At 38.9% G+C, this 19458-nt stretch overlaps 1 protein-coding gene across 1 annotated transcript in view; it reads left to right on the top strand.

Annotated features, from left to right (window-relative positions):
* Positions 1-1195: 1195 nt before the first annotated feature.
* Positions 1196-19458, top strand: part of SMARCA1 (SNF2 related chromatin remodeling ATPase 1) — a 35310-nt gene continuing 17047 nt past the window's right edge. The window contains exons 1-15 of the mRNA XM_014258771.2: positions 1196-1342; positions 5182-5268; positions 7915-8081; positions 9475-9575; positions 9697-9797; positions 10079-10258; positions 11539-11694; positions 11940-12071; positions 13546-13614; positions 14318-14427; positions 15088-15314; positions 15843-15964; positions 16325-16477; positions 17844-17976; positions 18914-19062. Of these exons, the coding sequence (XP_014114246.1) occupies positions 1256-1342; positions 5182-5268; positions 7915-8081; positions 9475-9575; positions 9697-9797; positions 10079-10258; positions 11539-11694; positions 11940-12071; positions 13546-13614; positions 14318-14427; positions 15088-15314; positions 15843-15964; positions 16325-16477; positions 17844-17976; positions 18914-19062 (1974 nt within the window). The 5' untranslated portion in view covers positions 1196-1255. The remainder of the gene's footprint in view (positions 1343-5181; positions 5269-7914; positions 8082-9474; positions 9576-9696; positions 9798-10078; positions 10259-11538; positions 11695-11939; positions 12072-13545; positions 13615-14317; positions 14428-15087; positions 15315-15842; positions 15965-16324; positions 16478-17843; positions 17977-18913; positions 19063-19458) is intronic.

The raw sequence follows: 19458 nt of genomic DNA, 5'->3' as shown, positions 1-19458 counted from the left end.
CTGAGCTAAGGTTTCATTGCTGCCAGTGGACAAAATGCTCACGATACTGCCTTTGTAAGTAAACCCCAGGTAACACGGCTGATTTGGAGCTATATTTTTCAAGTCTACCAGCTCAAGGACTGTTTTGGGATTCTTTAGCAATATGAACAATGTTACAGTGCAGCAGCTGAAAATCTGAATGTCTTGCATGGACTTATGTGGACTTGCATGGAAATAGGTATATCGCCAGTAACTAAACTGAGTGGCTTCATTATTGCAATTTTCAAAAGAAATGTGCAAACACTGCTGAATTTAAAATTGCCCAGAAAGAAAAGAAAAATCCTGTAAGCTATTTTTGCTTTGTGAACTCTACTAGTACCTCTTAGCCCTGCAGATGCTTACAGATTTTCTCTCTGGTACCACCTGAGGCAGTTTAGGAAAACACACTTGCCCTTTGGAACAGGGTTTGGAACTGCTGGGCTGAATCCAAAGCACCGAGGGCAGCATATTGAGGGATGGGATCCTGCCCCTCTGCCCTGCTCTTTTGAGACTCTCACCCAGCCCTGGGGTCCCCAGCATGACATGGACACGTTGGAGTGATTCCAGAGGAGGCCATGGAGGTCGTTTGGAGGCTGGAGCACCTCTGCCGTGGGGAAAGGCTGAGATGGGGCTGCTCAGCCTGAAAAGGAGGCTCTAGGGAGATATAGCCTTTCAGTTCTTAAAGGGGGCTCATGAAGGAGGGAGAGCAACATTTTACATGGGCAGACAGGACAAGGGGGAACGGTTTTAAACTGAGATTTCGATTAATTACTTGTAAGAAATTCTTTAATGTGAGGGTGGTGAGGCACGGGCACACGTTTCCCAGAGAAGTTGTGGCTGCCCTTGGATCCCGGTAAGTGTTAAAGGCTAAGTTGGATGGAGCCTGGAGCAACTTGGGAGTGTTAAGTGTCACTGCCCATGGCAGGAGGGCGGACCCCAAACCAGTCTGTGGTATTATGCAGCGGCCCTGGCCACGTTCTCACTTGAGAACTGCGGTGTCACTCGGGAAGAGGGGAGCAGCAGAGCCGCCGATCCCCACGTCAGGCCCGGACCGAGCGGCACGCGCTACCCGGGCCTGCACCATCCGCCTCGGGCGGCGCGGGAAGCGCGAGTGCGGCCCAGGCCCGCGGAGGTATCGCGAGAGTCGCGCGGCGAGGACCGGGAGGAGGGGCGGGACCGCGCGGCGCGACGGGGCCGCCCCCGCTCCCCCGTGCCTCCGGCACCCACCGAGCTCAACATGGACCTGGGCTCCGGCCCTGGCGAGGAGCCCCGAGCCTCCACATCCTCCGCCATAGCCGCCGCGCAGGATCCCGGTGCTGAGGAGGTACCGCTCCGCTCCGGGGGGCCCCTGCGGGTGGTGGAGCCTGGCCTGGTCGCCCCCTTCTGTAGCCGCTGCTCGGCCTGCGTCGCCCGGCCCTGAGGCCTCCCAGGTCCCTCCGCCCCGGCCCGCGAGGGCCCTACGGGCCAGCCCCACCCGAACACACCCCTGTCCCCATGCCTGCCCTTCGGCATCGCCCTGGCAGTGGCTATCGTCCGCGCGGCCCTGCGATGTCCCCGGCTCGGCCCCGGGCACGGGGCTGGGACCGTTGAGCCCGTGCAGACCCCCTGTCAGCCTCGCGGCCTGGATGTTCTTGCAGGGCCCGTCTTCCTTAGCCCCCCGCCCTGTTGTTTCTTCTTCCGTGCCCTGGCCAAAGCTGTCCCGGACCCGGGAGCTCCGAGGGCTTGGGGTGGGAGTGTCGCGGGGACGGCCCGGAGAGTTCGCGGCTGACTGAGGTCAGGGCCTCCCTCTGCCGCTTGCCCAGCTCGAATTGTACCCTGATGCAGAATATACCCCTCGAGAGAACACGTATGGCTGCCAGCCGCCTCCCTTTAGTTTTTTGGAAGAAAGACACAAGATATGTAGAAAGTGACGTATTTAGGTATCCTTGGAAACAGAACAAGATTTAACCCGAAGAATGAATCTTAGAAAAAACTTAGCAGGAATGAGGACCGTCTTTAATATGTGATACTGGAGAAAACTGTGCAACTACTGATAACAATACATTACGATTTTTTATCTCAGTTACTGATAGTCCATTACCTGTAAGGAATGTTTGAAGCTTTATTTTATTCTGTATGCAAACAGTTATGGGACACAGTTCAGTGTAATCCTGAACTTTACTTGGTTGCTTAAGGGAAAATGTTTAAGGGCCATTTCTCTATTATATATATATATATATATATATATACTTGTTCTGCAAAATTTTATGCAAGTCAACTGTACAGTAGAGCGTCTGCATAACGTGGCAGTCATGCAACCTGTTGTGCTCCGCTCCCCTCTCAATGTTTTACTTTATAAATAGTCCTTGTTGTATTACCAAAACTGTATTACTGGCTATTTGGAAATGTATTTCAACCTTGTATATGTGAGTTAAAAATTGAAGGAATTCTAATTATTCTTAGTGCATCTGTTCAGAGTTTTCAATAGCACAAATTATAAGAGTAAAGTCAACTAAAGCAGCAGTAGTTCTTGTTCCCAGTTGTTTATTTAGGTGTTCATGGGGCCTCCTCACTTTGAGTCTGTTAAACTTTCTGGATAGAAATCTCTCAGCCTGAATTTAAGAACTCTGTTTAGGGTAGTTATTAGAGATTTTAAGGGGAGTATTTTGTATTCTTGGAATACTCAGGGTCTTTTGAAAGTGCTGCATGGATGTTGTAAGGTGTTTAAATGACAGCAGTTTTCAGGGGACTGTCTAATCTATAACGGAAGTAGTTTCTAGAGTAGAGACAAATTTCTAGAGTTTCCTGAGTTAAAAATGAAAGTAGTTTTGTGGTGCTGAATTGCACTGAGACTTCTGCTGTCCTGGTTCCTGACAAGTCAGCCCTCTAAGTGATGAAGATACGTTGTGTAAAGTTTCTAGGGAAAAACTCTCAGACTTCATTAAATATTTTAAGTTTCTGTATTGTATAAAGGCACATGGTCCAGTTGTAAGGGGAAATATTCATATCAAAATCTAGTAATTGTCAAGGCGTAGATTTTTGTAATTCAGAGCATTATGCAGAAGCAAGTTTGGATATGATGCCTGTCCCCTGCCTGTCTGGCACCACCAGCACAGTGCTGTATTTTAGTGAACCTGCAGCATATTCTCCCCATTTTGAGTTGTGAGGAAGAGAGGGGGCACAGAGATGCATGTATCTTGTTTGTCTCTTTCATTGGCTTTTGATAATCTCCTGCTTATTATTTCCGATACTTTGAGCCATCAATATTCAATAGAAACACTGCAGTAAGTAGTATTTGGGGGGAGACAGGGACAGTGTGCTTTTTCATGAAGGGTAAAATGTACAGGGTGATTTTATGTACTGTGGCTGCAGTAATATGTCAGCTCATTTACTACTTTAACTCACTCAGAGTTAGTGTTATTTAGAAACACTTATTTCAGAATAAATTTGCTTGTATGCCACCGTAAGTTTTATCCTTCTGGGATAATCTGAGTAACAACATAACTGTCATTGCAGCTATCTGCCTTGGGACTTAGATAATATTGCATTGCAATTTACTTGGAAAGCTTTGAGTTTTAAGGGATTCTCATAATACTGAGTTGTTCTGCTTGAAGAAACTTTATACTTACCTGGGGCAGACATACAGCTTTTTTCCAGTAACACATACCTATCTAAATTAATTTTTAGGGCAAGTGAGGGAGATGCCTGAAATTGCCTACTGTCAGTTTGTTTTCATTTAAGGAATAATTTAACACTTCAGTTGAAGGACTGGACCTGATAATAGCAATGTCAGTCTCTCTTTTTGGAATGTATGTTGTATAGTAATATAATGGAGGTGTGAATATACACATCTGTATGACCTGCTCTTTGGCATGTTGGAGTAACCTTGCTTTTTTATGACTGAAGAACATTTAAGTGAATAGAATATTTCTAATCCTACCTATTTGCAATATTTGGCCTTGCAAAGGTGAGCTGGAGCATTTATAAAATCATTAAGCTGTCAAGCAGCTTCATTATACACTTAGTACTGTACACTTCTGCAGAGAATTATGGCTTTGGGCAAAACTTGAAACAATAATCACTGACTTCAGAAAATATTGCTCCCATTTGCATGATTGTATTTAAAGAAAAAGCTGGCATGTGTATTTATCTGTAATAGTTCTGAAATTTAAATTTAATGTTGCTTAACAGATTTTTAAAAATTTGGTACCATTTTGGCCTGGCTTTGCTACTGGACCCTGAATAGTTTAGAGTAACTATTATTTTAATTTAATGTATTTAATAGTAGTCTGATACTCAAAGCACTTAAAGCAGATTAATACTCTGCAGTGCTAAATTTTATGCAGACATGCACTCTGGCAGCTCCTTTCAGTTCATTCAGAGCTTTTCAAAAACATTTGTGTAATTTAATGCATCTCAAAATAGGTTTATTTTTATTGGCATATTTCAAAGACCAATTAGGAAAATTTTCCTAAATTAGGGCGTAGAAAAGTCTTCCATTTCATCATTTTACCAATACAGTTGTGGAAAACCTGCTTTGAGCTTCACAATTGAAGACAGGTATGAATCTCATAAACTACAAAAGTCAGCCATTTTAGTTAAAATTACTTAGATTTCTTTCATATATTGTAAATAAGGTGGTTCTTCAGTTGTCTGAGAGTGTACCATGGAGTTGTTGCTCCATGGATTGAATTGGTTGATTGTGTATCTTCCTAGGTAAGTGTAGTTCAGCTGTGTTTCCAGTTGAACTTGTGGCTGTTCATCTAGGAATGGAAGCAGACAAAACCTAACCAAAATGCAAATGCCAGGAACTTACAGTTAAGAATCTGACATTTAGAAAACAAAAATTTTAAGTTTTTAAAAATGTATTTTCAAGATATTAAACTTAAGTATGCATTTACAGCAAGATCTTTGTGAAAGATTAAACTTTGTGTTTTTTCAGTAATTTCTTTCAATTTGGATCCAACTTGTAGAGATAAATATGAGGACCTTTATTTTCATTGTGGACGTGAGGTTTTGCTTTGGGTGAAATTATATGATTAGTGCACTCATTTAATTTTGAAATAATTATTTTTTAAAAGTAGCATACTTGTCTTGCAGTTATTAGTTTTTTTCAATTTGATACTTTTTGCTAAAAGAGTAAATAAAATGGTATTTATAAAATGTTTAACTTTTGAATTACAGAAAAATGATCCCCCGTTTCACCTTAAACTTCCTCCAAAGGCAGCTAGACCTGAAAAAGAAGTTGACCCAGAATATGAAGAGAAGATGGTAAGTACTTTCATGACTAAACGTACTGCAGCTCCTTACGGCACTTGGTTGTTGGAACAGGATCAGCACAGTTATGAGTTCTTGCAGACTGGATGTGTCAGAAAAGAAAAATGGATCAAGATTCATTTAGATGTCTAGATGTTGTGTCTCTCACAGTGACTAACAGGTCAGGTAGTGGTAGTTCTGTTAAATACTCTCCCATTCTTCTAAGTATTTTTGCATGATTTTTGGAGTTGTAGCCTGTGATTTTTATACTCAGTAGTTGTCAGTGGATTTTTTGTTTTGTGGTTTCTTCTTTAGTTATCCACACCCATCTGTGGTAAGGAGTTACTATTCAGTGGCATTTTATATTTAGAGCTCTCCCCATTTTGTTTTGAATCTCTCTCTGCCAGTTCTATTTGACTCCTTGGGTCATTTCAGAGGCATCCTTAAGCTACTTCTTACTGAACTGAAATACTGAAGCTGCCAGTTTCTCTCATATAAAAACATTAAGGTTTTAAATATTGAAATGCCTGATAATGTGTGTGCCATAACAATGCAAAAGAGGATCTCTCCATGACACCAGTGTTGAGATCTTGTAGTGCTGGAGAGATGTAACAGGGTAACTTCTGTGTTACAAAGAGGGAAAAACCTGGAGGGCATTATAAGGCTTCTTGAATGACATTTGTAGAAAGTTCTTGGTTTAAGATGGTACCTCTATCTTGTATTGTTTTTAAAAGATTTAATGTTAAATGGATGCCTAGTAATTACAGTGGAGTCTGAAAGGTCTGGATATCACAGAAGTCAGGGAAGAGTGTAACTGTTAGACATAGGAAAATTGATACCTACATGTATGAATACCTAATTTCTAGCCAAAGGGAAGAGACACAGTGAATCTGTGTTGAGTAAACAGCTAGACTTGTTTCACAGTAATACCTGGTGACTTTCCAGCTTTCCTAAATTACAGTGTTAGTTCACTTGTCCTAAGAGGCAAAGGGATTAGATATCAAAAAGCTACCTCTTACCAGTTGTGCAGTTGTGAGCTAGACCTTTACTGTTTTAGCAAAACATACTGCTTATACTAAGCCGATAATATTGCAGGCAGAAAATTATATTGTGCCATTCAGTATAGGTCCTTACCAAAGAATATTCTTCCAAAACAATCGTGTATTATTTGTTAACTATGAATTGTCTAAATGGATTTGTGTTTATACTGATTATCACAAACACTGTGTCTCTGCTTCCCCCTTCTAGAACTTATTTTCATAAACGTTTCACTTGATATTTACATTTTATTCGGTTGTCAAGTTATTTACAGAAATTTTCCAATAATAATGCGAGGGAGGAAAAGCAGTTAATTTTTTTTTCCCAGGAGATCGTAGCAAAGATGTTCCTTTGCTGCCAAGTCATGCGCTGTTAAAGAAACGCAGTGCCCTCATGTGGCGAGATCTTGCATTGCACTTCAGGATCATTCTTGCTGCCCTTTGGTTGGCGATTCTGCTGTTGTGGGAGATGTGCTTGTTTTAAGTGACCCGCAGAACGGCTTTCTGTGGATCGAGTATTTTTTGGAAAGATTACAATGCAGAAGTACAGTTTCACTGTCACACTATATTAGGAACGGCGGAAGCATAACACAGACTCTCTTAGCTTGGTTGCAAAAGAGAGCAAGTTTTATTCTTCCAGATCTTCTTTTATAGACAGTTCTGAGAAGGTCTGAAAGGTAAAACTCTCATTGGTCATTAAACCAACGCATGACCATCATTGGACAATTGGGAACGCTACCCCTTGACTGTCTCTTGCAAGTAAACATCAAGGATCTAGACAACGCCTGCAAAGGCTGTTTTACTTCTTTAAGGACTGTTTGGATTCCTCCTTATGATTTCTTATGCCAGAGTGAGAACTAGTTTCACATAGGCTCAAGCTAATGCCTGAAGCCTAAAAATCTCTTATTTGACCATTGTCAGTTCCCACATTTCAATTCTGTTGTCTACCTCCTGATACGAGATCAAAATGGAAATTGCCTTACGTACATGATGCTTAGATTTCTCATAGAGAAACTGATAACAATTGCATTCTCTCAGATAGAATTTACATTTTATCATATTTTTCTTAAAAATGACATAACACGTTATATTCTAAATATAAGGAAGGCCACATTTTGCTGCATGACATAGTGAAGTGCACATGTCCCATTGAAATGGCAAAACTGAAATGCTTGAAATTTGAAATCTGACAGCAAAATTCACAAACTTGGGTGAAAGCAGTTCATCCATTACTTCAGAAATAGTTCTAAAAACAGAGCTACTACACTGTTGTCTGATCAAATCCTAATAGCCTTCAAGCTGATGAAAGTTCTGCCACTGATGAGCAAGGTTAGGATTTCATCCCTTACTGTAAGTCATTACTTTAGTTTTGTCTTCTGTCTTTTGTAGACAAAGATTAAATTGTCCCTTCACCACTGCTGGTGTGCAGTGAAGCAGTTCCAGCTGTTTCACAATGCTTTTGGCCCTCAGAGTTGTTTAACAGATGGTCTTGTCAGTCTTGCATCATATAAGTTGTTCTCATGAGTGTCTAAATTCTTAACAAAATTTCTTAACAAAACGATGTTTTTATGAAGAAAAGTTATCTATTTTTCTTTATTTTTTTATTCTCCACTTTGGAAACTAGAAAGCAGATCGAGCAAAAAGGTTTGAATTCCTCCTGAAGCAGACAGAGCTTTTTGCACATTTTATTCAACCTGCAGCACAAAAATCGCCAACATCTCCACTGAAAGTCAAGCTGGGACGGCCACGGATGAAGAAAGATGAAAAACAGAGTTTGATTTCAGCTGGGGAGTATGTTTTATTTCTGACTTCTCACATGTTCAAGCAACTTAGACTTTTTAACATAATCTAGAGATTGTGCATAGCAATTTTACTTCTGGTAAATCCAGACAATTTCCTATTAGTGGTGTATCAATTTCTTTAAAAGCTGGTTGGTTTGAAAGCATCATCTGCTCCATCAACAGAAGTGTGACTTTGGATCAGAAATGCACTTTTAAAGAAAGTTGCCTGATTCTTGCCGTGTGAAAATGCTTTGGTCTGTATTGTGGGGTGACTTTGGAGCACACAAATTGAATTTCTTTTGCACGATGCTGGAGGGGCACTCCAGAAGTCCACCTGATGTGACCCAGCTGGTAGTGGACCAGGGTGGGGCTAGACCAGGTTATGAAAAGGCGGTGTCGATGTAGTGGGGTTGTTGGATCCTCAGCACCAACTGTCTCTCTCCACTGGTCTGTGTTAGTATTACAGCAGAGACTGCCTGTAGTGCCTCTGAGAGGTCCTGAAATAACAAACAACAATTTTCTTTGAATGTTTGAAAAACGAGATTCTATTTTAGAAATTTTAACTTTTTAAAAATTTGAATGTGTGATTTTTCTGAACTTTGTAATTGTTATGAACGCACTCAAGAGAGTGATATGGTAAAAAATTTTATTAATTACAGCAAGCAAGCAATAAGCAAAAATCAGCGCTGGGCGGCAGGGGAGTCTCTGCTCCATCGGCTGCCGCGCTTCTGATTTCCGTGTCTTCCCTTTTAAGTGGTCCGACTTCCGGGTTACGTGTCCTTTCTCGGGTGTCTCTGCGCATGTGCCTCCGGTCACTGGTGGTCGCTTTCTGCCTTCTGGTGGTCGCAGGATGAAGATCAGGAGTCTTCCTCTTTTGACCTTTCCTCACTGTTCTCCTTTTAAGGCTTATCTGAGTGGCTTAACTTTCTGGAATTCAAGAGAGCTTGCAAGGCTGTTTTTTTATAATTATACAAACGTCAGCAGCAGCCTTCAACTTCATCCTATATTTTACAAAGCATAGTTTTGCAAAGCATCGTATCTTGCATGTTTAGGCGAACAAAAGGGTCTCTATTTACCACAGTAATTATCAAATAATTGAGTCTATGGCTAGCACTGATGTGTCTTGTATTTCTGTGTTGCTCATTAAAAAGTGCCTCGGAGAACTCATGATATTGTTAGATTATAGTTGTGGCTCTGAAAGAGAGGGCTTCATATCAGCCTTTCTAATTAAAGCTGGAATGACTCCTAAGGAGTAACATATTAACAAGATGAGAGTTTGGTCAGGACACCAGAACTTTCACACTCTGGGTCAGTGATTGTTTCTGTTGTAATTTGTCTTTAGAGTTTGTAGCAGTGTTTTGAAGTGATTTTGTTCACACATCAGTGTTGGATTCTTTCTTTAGGTACCGCCACAGGCGCACGGAGCAGGAGGAGGATGAAGAGCTCTTGTCTGAGAGTCGGAAAACGTCCAATGTGTGTATTCGGTTTGAGGAGTCTCCTTCATGTAAGTATGGTGTCAGGAGTTCTGTGATTGATTTGATGTAATTAAGATCTGAGCAGATTGCAATTAAAATTTTCTACTTATAATTAGTATTTTTCTACTTAGAGGAATCTTCCATTTACAGATGTGAAAGGAGGAACACTAAGAGATTATCAGGTTAGAGGTTTGAACTGGATGATCTCACTGTATGAAAATGGAGTTAATGGTATTCTGGCAGATGAAATGGTAAGCAGTAATATTTTGGATTTTTTGTGGCAATTATTGACCAAAATACAGCATTGAAGTGCTTTTAGTATTTAATGTAGGTGCCGTAGTATACTTCATTCTACCGGAGTCTGATTTTTCAAATCTGAAGTTGTAATGAAAGAGGTTCTATTGCAAAGATTTCTTGTGTAGTTTGCTTTAAGCAAATGGCAAAATTATATGATAAGAAAATGGTTTGAAAGTATTTCTTTATGGTATTTCAATTCAGTAAGTTTCTTTCTCTCCTGTCTTTGTCAATGCAGGGGCTTGGTAAGACTCTGCAAACAATAGCTTTATTAGGCTATCTGAAGCATTACCGAAACATTCCTGGGCCACATATGGTCCTGGTTCCAAAATCAACTTTGCATAACTGGATGAATGAATTCAAGCGCTGGGTTCCGTCCTTACGTGCTGTTTGCCTTATTGGAGATAAAGATGCCAGAGTAAGTGTTTTACATTTCAGAAATGTATGCATTATTTGGCAAAAAAATATCAGTTGGGTACCTGAAATTCTCCCTTAGCTATTTCCTTAATTAGAGTATACTTTAGTAATCTTTAGCTGCATTAATATTGAAAATACAAAATGTTATGCTTATGACTATGAGGAAAAACTGAAAATCAGTAGATGTAATAATAGACCGGGATCATAGTGCAGCTTTTTGAGTTGTCTGTTTTTCTGTTGTCTTTCCCTTTGATTTTTGCACCTATTTTTTATCTCTCTTCCATATTTGTAATGTGACAGTGCATACTCATTTTTCTTTATTGGACTTTGTTACCTTTTTCTTCTCCTTTTTTCAGGTGACTTTTCCCACTCTTGTATTTTTAAGCCTGCCTGGCCTTGTAACTAGGATTCTGTTGTGGAGCTTTTCATCTTTCATTGTGGAGGCCTTAAAATAGATACAGAATGTTTTTCTACCTGAAGGGGATTCTGTGTCTGCTCATATGGATTGTATGGCTGCCTGCTATTGCTTGAGGCTAGAAAGGTTCTAGAAAGGGAATAGGAGCTGGCAGTGTGGCCAGGAAGGCTAGTGGCATCCTCGCTTGTACCTGCCATGGTGTGGCTAGCAGGACCAGGACAGTGACTGTCCCCCTGTACTGGGCACTGGTGACATTGAGGTGCAGGAGTGTGTTCAGAGAAGGGAACAGATCTTAGGAAGAGCGGCTGAGGGAACTTGTTTTTGTAAGCGATAGGACAAGAGGAAATGGCCTCAGGTGCGCCACAGGAGACCTGTCTGTGTGGCTTTCACATGGGATGATGTTTCATGTGAAAGGATTTATATGCCTTAATGTGTGCCTTGCAAAACAGATGGGACAGAAGAGGAAGGTATTTGGGGAAGAGAGAAGATAGTTGGGAGTGGGATGTGTTAAGTTGTTTTCATACACTTTTCTGGATTGTGTCTTTGGGCAAGTTAATTTTGAAGGTTTTTTTTTTCCCTTTTGGTTGTATGTACTCTGCTTGAATTACAGAGAAATGATGTAGAAGAGCAAATAGGTAATTCTGAGTAGCAACTAATTTGTGTTTTGCTTAACTCCAGCTTTTTCTGTGCTTAAAGTACAAAGGATTGAAAGTTTTTATTGCAGTAACTTTCAGTTACGGAGCTGTTTCAGAGTCTTGTGTGTGCTAGTTTAGTGCATCAGTGATGGTGGTGGAGACAGCTTCCCCTGATGCCATAAAAATTGTTCATATTTATAAATGTTTATTAATCCAGTTCTTCTGCTTCAGGCTGCATTTATCCGTGATGTTATGATGCCTGGTGAATGGGATGTTTGTGTTACATCATATGAAATGATAATTAAAGAGAAATCAGTTTTCAAGAAATTTAACTGGAGGTACCTGGTAATTGATGAAGCCCACAGAATAAAGAATGAGAAGTCTAAGGTAAATTTGAAATTGTTTGATACTTTGAAGTAAGGTTGATACAAAAAGATTGCATCTGCTTTGAGCAGATTTTAAGTGTTAGGTGTGGTGTTTTTTTAAAATCAAAACAATGAGCTACTGGGTGGTAAATACGAATTTTATAGTATCTCACTATCTATAAATTTAAGTTTCATTGTTTTAGGTTTCAAAAACTGATTCACTGTGCTTTAGTGTAGATGGTGTTAATAACTGTGTTGTGTTTCCAGCTGTCAGAGATTGTACGTGAATTCAAGACAACAAATCGATTGCTGCTTACAGGAACTCCTTTACAGAATAACCTCCATGAGCTGTGGGCATTACTCAATTTCCTTTTACCTGATGTCTTCAATTCTGCAGATGTAAGTTCATGTTTGGAAGTATAGTATTGTTATATTGATTCCCAGGTTGCTGTCAGTAGAAGAGAAGAATGACCAGCCTAGTAGGAGATGGACGTTGTGCACAACCCAGGTTCAGGGAAAGCTCTGTGGCTTACTGTAGACTACTTCTTTTACTCTACATAGTTAAAACAGTGCATTCTGCTGGTGTGGATGAGGCCTCAGACCATTAATAGCAAATGTTATACTTTAAATAGTTCAAGAATTATGCAAAATTTGTAATGAAGTATCAAGAATATGAAGCATCCAAATAGGCGTAAGACATTTTTTAAAAATTCAAAACTTGAGTAATCTTTCTTCACTTTTACTGTTAATGTAATGTTAATCTTTGTGTTTGTATTACTTGCTTATATTATTTTTGCTCTACTGTCAATTTAATTTTCTTAAGGATTCAGGTTGATTTTTTTTAACTTCTTGTCCCATCATCACTGTCTCCGTTTTGAAGACAGGTGTCTGGTAGGGAGGGCAGGAGCCTCCCTTGGAATGAAAATGTAGATCCCCTCCCTCCGAATTACTATAATTTTGAAATGAAGGGGCTCTCAGGCAGAGATCTGGGGATAGGAATAACAGTTCTTTACTAGTATTTATAACAAGGCAAACAAACAACAATAACTACAGCATTAGCAACAAAACAGAACCAGAGACCCTGTGACAGCCTTCTTGGCTGAGACGGGAAGGGATGGAGGAGAGGTTTTGTTTCACAAACCCCCTCGGGCAGTCAGTCCCAGTGCTCCTGCAGGGCTCTGAGGAACACTCAGCTGGAACAGCAGGGATGAGCTGAGATCCTGGGCCGGTGACTGAGGTGTATCAGCAGCTCCGTGGCGGTGGCTGGCACTGCCACACGTCCTGTCAGGACAGGGGGTGCAAGGCCCACCAGCAAAGAAGGAGAAGCAGCTCTTTCTGGGTGATGGCGAATTCCCTTCTCCAAACGGCAACAGTTCTGAGAGAGAGGGTCCTGTTCTGCAGCCTAAGAAGCCAGCCAGCCCCCATCTGCCCCTGCCCTCCCCTGCCCCCTTCCCCCCTGGGCCTAACCAAACTCTGTGTTTTTCAAGTACCCAACAAGTACGAGCCATCAGGTTTTCCTGCAACTAATGGGCAAAAAATTCCATAGGTGAGAGGGAAAAGGAAGGACACCCAACCCTCAACAGTCACATAAGCACTGATGGGAGGCTCTTGGACACTGCAGTGAGAGCATGGAAAGTTGATGTATATTAAGCAGAGTATAATAATATTTTGTCTACAGAGTGATGCACTTGACTCGAATGTTACAACATACCAGGGAGATGGCACAGACTTGCAGACTGATTGTTTTTTCACAGAAGTAATTTGTCTCAAGCTTTACGCCACTCTCAGCTGGAATGAAACAGAGTCAATATGTGTCTGTTAAAAGTACAGATGATAAAACTGTTCAAACCAATTGTGCTGTTTGTCACCACAGGATTTTGACTCATGGTTTGACACTAAAAATTGTCTTGGTGATCAGAAACTTGTAGAGAGACTTCATGCTGTAAGTAATTAAAGTTGTTATCACATGTCATCATTAGCATGCACACTGTGAAAAAGAAAACCAGATTATTTTCCCCTTCATCTCAAAGTTGAAAAGATGAACATGGAGGTATTTAGCTACAGGAATGCCTAGCAGAATGTCCATGAATTAAGCATTGGAGCTTCCTATCATAAGTACTACTTTTTGTGTGTTACTGTTTGAAGCAGGCAAATCTGAATATAAAATATGAAAAGAGATAATTTTGTGGTCTTTTTGAAACCATTTATTATTGTGAATAGTATAGTGATACACGTCATGCTAGTCTGAATAAAGGCATGCCTCTACCTTTGTTTTATTGTGCACGAGAGAAGACATTTTTTTGCAGTAGCAAACATACATACGTACAATGTGCATTGTTATACTTGAAATGTTGGTGTGTTTGGTCCCTGCTAGTGGAAATGAAACAGGGTTTATGTTAAAGAGGATTAACTGGGATAATTATGGCAACCCTTATATAGGGAGACACATATTTATATGTGAGTTTAGTCATTGCTGGACAACTTTGTTTTGCAGAATTTAGCAGAATTTTTCTCATGGAGTCACCATGACAGCAATAGATACTGATTAGTTCTGAATAAATATCAGATAATTGATTCTGTTAATTTTGTGTTTGTGGCAGTCAATTTTATACATTTATCTATGTAAAACATCCTAATTTGTGTAGGTGTTGAAGCCATTTCTCTTGCGTCGCATAAAAGGTGAAGTAGAAAAGAGTTTACCTCCAAAGAAGGAAGTAAAAATTTATCTTGGGCTCAGCAAAATGCAGAGAGAATGGTGAGTTATTTACATCAAGGTAAGATTCTTTTCTGTTAAACACTATAGCTCTTCACATTGATACTCTTTTCCTTACAGTTATATGTTGAGACAGTCAGATAGAAAAACTTAGTTACAGCTGTCCTAGGCCTTTTGTAAGAAATGTACAGGTTTCGGGAAGGGTAATGAAAAGAGCTGAGAGGAAGAAAGCAGACACTTTTTCCTCCCTTTAGCTTATTTGAAAGAACAAATGCCTTGTAAGCTTCCTCCTTTGATCCAAGTATGTATGCATGAAAAAATCTTACCTGAAATTAAATTAAAACCTTGAGCAGCTACATACCCAGAAGAGATGTGAGACAAAGAGACAGGTCAGTGTAGCAGTTTCTGTCAAATAAGTGATATTTTTAATCCACTTTGTACTGCTAAAATGAAAGTGTAAAATAATCCAGTGTATGACAGATCATTGTCACTTGCAGAGAGATTCCCTTTTGTATTTAGGTATAAATTTAGAAGTCCTTACTATCAGTCAGATATTTTTGCCAAGTTTCATAATATAGCTCATAGTTATATAAACAAAGCCACCTCTCACATCCAGAAATAAGAATTGGGATATTGCAGGGTTTCATTCATTCATTCAAATAAAAACTGTAAAGTAGTTCAAAACTGCCCTTAAAACCTCAGGTATACCAGGATCCTGATGAAAGATATTGATATCCTGAATTCAGCTGGCAAAATGGATAAGATGCGTCTGCTGAATATTCTGATGCAGCTGCGGAAGTGCTGTAACCATCCTTACCTGTTTGATGGTGCTGAGCCAGGCCCGCCTTACACCACTGACACTCATCTCATCACCAATAGTGGTAAAATGTTAGTCCTGGATAAACTGCTGGCAAAACTCAGAGAACAGGGTAAGTACTGTTTATGGACAGCAGTGATCTGAATGCTCTGTGTAAGTTCAAGTGTCTTTCAAAAACAGCACAGGTTTAGCCTTTCCTGTAGTGAATATATTCATCACTTTCTGTGAGGATTTTGTTGAAAATTAATTTTCTGTAGATCTTAACACACGAGGGAAAGAAATCTTGCAGGAATGATAAGTAGAAGGAAAGGAAGAGTCGAGCCTCCCTTCTCCTTTCTGTAAGAAAATTTCTGATGATAGAATTATTTCATCTATGCACATCAGTTGGCACCAAATTTCCTTACAATGGCTTGCAGTGTTCTGTTTCCTTGGTTATATATTTCTCCCATATAATTTATCAAATAATATTCTTGAGTGGTTAAATCACTACCAGAAAAGTAACTTCAGAAAAAAGACTTATTTAAGTTAGACATAGTACAGAATATTTCACACAAATTCTCAGTCATGCTTTGTAGTAGCTCTGTAATAAGGTCAATGTGAAAACATAAAATGAATGTCAAAACCTTCTGTGTTCTGTCAGGTTCCAGAGTTCTGCTGTTCAGTCAGATGACTCGGTTGCTGGATATTTTGGAAGACTATTGCATGTGGCGTGGTTATGAGTACTGCAGACTTGATGGGCAGACACCACATGAGGAAAGAGAGGTGGGAAATTTGAATGCAAACAAGAAAAGCCTTTGGTTTAGGTTAATAAGTTGTTATTTGCATATGTGTATGTAGCCACGTCATTGTTTAAAGTAAAGCAGAAATGCTACAGTTTTTAAAAAGCTGCTAAGGGTATGTTTTTCCTAACTAAAGTCCACAGTATGTTTCATTTGATCCTCAGCTAAGTGAATTGTGGAGTCAGTACAGAATTTCCCACCTGTCCAAACATACAGTTTCTTTGATAAATTTCTTTTTTATATGGAAATTGTTTAAAATAAATGTAATTGGAAAACCACCAACATACTGGAAACTTCTTTGAAAGATCTGATACTTCAGTGACACCTTTTTTTTTTCTTTCAGGAAGCAATTGACACATTTAATGCTCCCAACAGCAGTAAATTCATTTTCATGCTGAGTACCAGAGCTGGAGGTCTTGGAATTAATTTGGCAACTGCTGATGTCGTTATTCTTTATGATTCAGATTGGAACCCTCAAGTAGATCTGCAAGCCATGGTGAGTTAACTCCCTAATACACAATTTTGTTTAAGTTCTCAATGTTCTATTTTGTGTAACTTTTCAGAGCTTGCATTTTTGTTATTTTTCTTTAGTTTTTGTATACACAAGACAATACCAAGAAACAAAGGAATTGAATAAAAGGGCATGAACAGAATTTGTGGAGGAAATTGTAGATTTTTTTCTGTAAATACTTGTCTTAATTATTTTCATAATGAGAGATTACTTCTATCAAAATACTATATCAATATTGTTAAAAGAAGTAGAGAATTATTCGTAATTCTGTCTTTTCAGAAGAGAACAGTAAATGAATAATAGAGGATTGTTTCCAAAATAATAACATATAATTAAAAGCATGCAGCCTTGTATTTCTCTCATTTGGGAAGTAAATGTTTTTACTTTTTGTTTCTGCATAAGCATAAAGGTATTTGGTGGTGATGCTGGGGTGGGGGGGAGTTACCTTTGGGTTAAAACTTCCTAAAATCTTCTCTTTCTGACTGCTAAATGTAAAATAAAAGTCTGTAATTTGTTTCATGCGCAATAAAACTCATGTGATCTTTCTTGCATGATTAGGAGGGTGGGTATTTGTTCAGTGGTTTGTAATTTTTTATTTTCTTTTAATGCACTTCAACGCATCAACTATTTAATATGAATAGCTGATCTTTTAGATATGCATGTTGGCTGCCAATAGTTGACCAACTTTCTGGAGACTGTAAGTGTAATTTGTGAATTTCAGTAGGGTTTTCCAAAATAAATGAATACTATGCAGGAGAGTAAAAGATTTAACAATTCACATTTAAAGACAGAAAATCCTGGTACCCACAGCTTGAAGGACAGCTGTTTAACTTTTTTTTGATTTAAAAGGACATGTTTTCCAGAGAGGATAAATACAGGTTTTGTTACAAATGAGTATAGTGTGTGAGTCCTGAACCTTGTTTGCTGGCTTGGGACAGGCACAGTGTTGGAGCTGTGGCTGCCGGAACCCTGCACATGGAATTAATTTGCTCAAGCCAGGGATGCAGAATATCCATACCTGTGTCAAGTGAGATAATTAATTTGAAAGCAATACAAGTGTATGCATGTATATACTGTTGTATGTCCACTTCCCAGCTGAAGTCTGGACAAACATTCAGTTATCTTCATTTATAATGAGGGAGATGCATTTATTGCTATGGAATGATTAAAAAAAAGTGTATTAGCCAGGTGTAAGTAAATATTAGAATACTGGTTTTACAGTGATCTGTGCTCTTGAATAGGCAAGGGACCAAGAAGTACAATGCTAGTTTGAGGCTGCTATTTCTGCAAGCTAACTGTCTATTGCTTGTGAGTTTTTGTTGCTGAACACTCATTGATTTATGTTTGTTAGGATCGTGCGCATCGTATTGGTCAAAAGAAACCAGTACGGGTGTTCCGACTTATCACTGATAATACTGTTGAAGAGAGGATTGTAGAAAGAGCTGAAATAAAACTGAGACTGGACTCTATAGTTATACAACAAGGTATAAACTGGTATATATGTTTGTCTGCAAGAGAATTGTTCAGTCCCTTAAAGTATGGTTTAATAACTGTACAAATGTACAGTGTTAGAGAAAGCAGGCCTTATGTATAATAGCAGTGTACTAAGTCAACCTAATGTGAAAGGTATTCACTTGTTCAGCTGAATTACTTTTAAATTCTGTTTTGCTAAGTAATGTAGACATAGATTTATAGTGAGTCTACATGAGGAAACTAACTATAGCTGAATAGATGTTACTTAGTTTTATGAGATGTTAAAAAGAAAAAAAGCAAAATCAGGTATGTTCCATGGCAGTTGAAATTATGATATACATATACTTCTTACCATATATCGGTTAACTAAATAATAAAACACCTCTGTGTATTTTGGTTTAGAAGAATAGTTTGTCAAAACTAAGGTACTCAAGCTAAGTTGTTTGTATTTATTAAAAGAGTGGGCTACTGAAAGGATGATGGTCAAAATTGTGATAGCATGAGAAGAGATAGGATAAGTGAAATTTTGGGACAGAAATTCAAATTTTGGGAAAAATAATTAGAAAATTGGGTTGAAATCAGTGATGTGAATGTTGAAAATATCAAGCACTTTGTGGTTACTATATAATACTTTCAATTTTTTTTTTCTTGAGATAAGATTGTGATTTTAAAAGTTCAGCTAACTTTGTAAGAATAAGATCTTAAATGTAAAATTTGGATTATCTGAATGTGAAACATTTTTTATTATGGCTTGAATCAAAGTTTTTTTAATTTTCCCCAAAGTTCCTGACTTGCATTTATTCTCATCTCGAGTGAAATGTATTTCTTCTGTATGGTTGTTCTGTTTTACCTTTCTTGTTCTGTCAGGGAAGTAAAAAAATCCACTGCTTGCATGGTCCTACTAGAACTCCCATATTTTAACTTTCAACACATTCCTTGTGATTGTAGGAAGGCTCATAGACCAACAGTCCAACAAACTGGCAAAAGATGAAATGCTGCAGATGATCCGGCACGGAGCCACGCATGTTTTTGCTTCCAAAGATAGTGAGCTGACAGAAGAAGATATAACCACTATTTTAGAAAGAGGTGAAAAGAAGGTTAGAGGACTGTTTAATATGGAATTCAAAGCACATACGCACAAAATAGAATGAGATCTGATTATGTAAATATATTATTTACTATTTGTGCAGATTTTAAATATTATAAAAGTTTTGAAGAAGTAGAATTAGTGATTGTAATTATTTTCAAGATTGATGCTGACCATATCTTAACCAGTGCTTATTTTGTATTTACATTTTTCTAGAAAAATGTAAATTTAGTGCAAACAATTATGATAGACAAAGTTTTTATGGGACTTCATTAGGTAATAGATAGCTCTATGAAAAAATGAACCGCCATTTCAGCTCCAAGGAGATGGGCATAAATTTAATTTAAATTTTAAAGTTAAATTCTACAGTTGTAGGACTACATCCCAGGATAATAAATTTAACTTA

The sequence above is a fragment of the Pseudopodoces humilis genome, chromosome 15 (genome assembly GCF_049639895.1).
Source record: "Pseudopodoces humilis isolate 2021_Gansu_Grassland_sample_001 chromosome 15, ASM4963989v1, whole genome shotgun sequence".
NCBI classification, from domain to species: domain Eukaryota; kingdom Metazoa; phylum Chordata; class Aves; order Passeriformes; family Paridae; genus Pseudopodoces; species Pseudopodoces humilis.
Note: the sequence above shows the minus strand (reverse complement) of the source record. Positions and strands in the feature narration are given on the sequence as shown.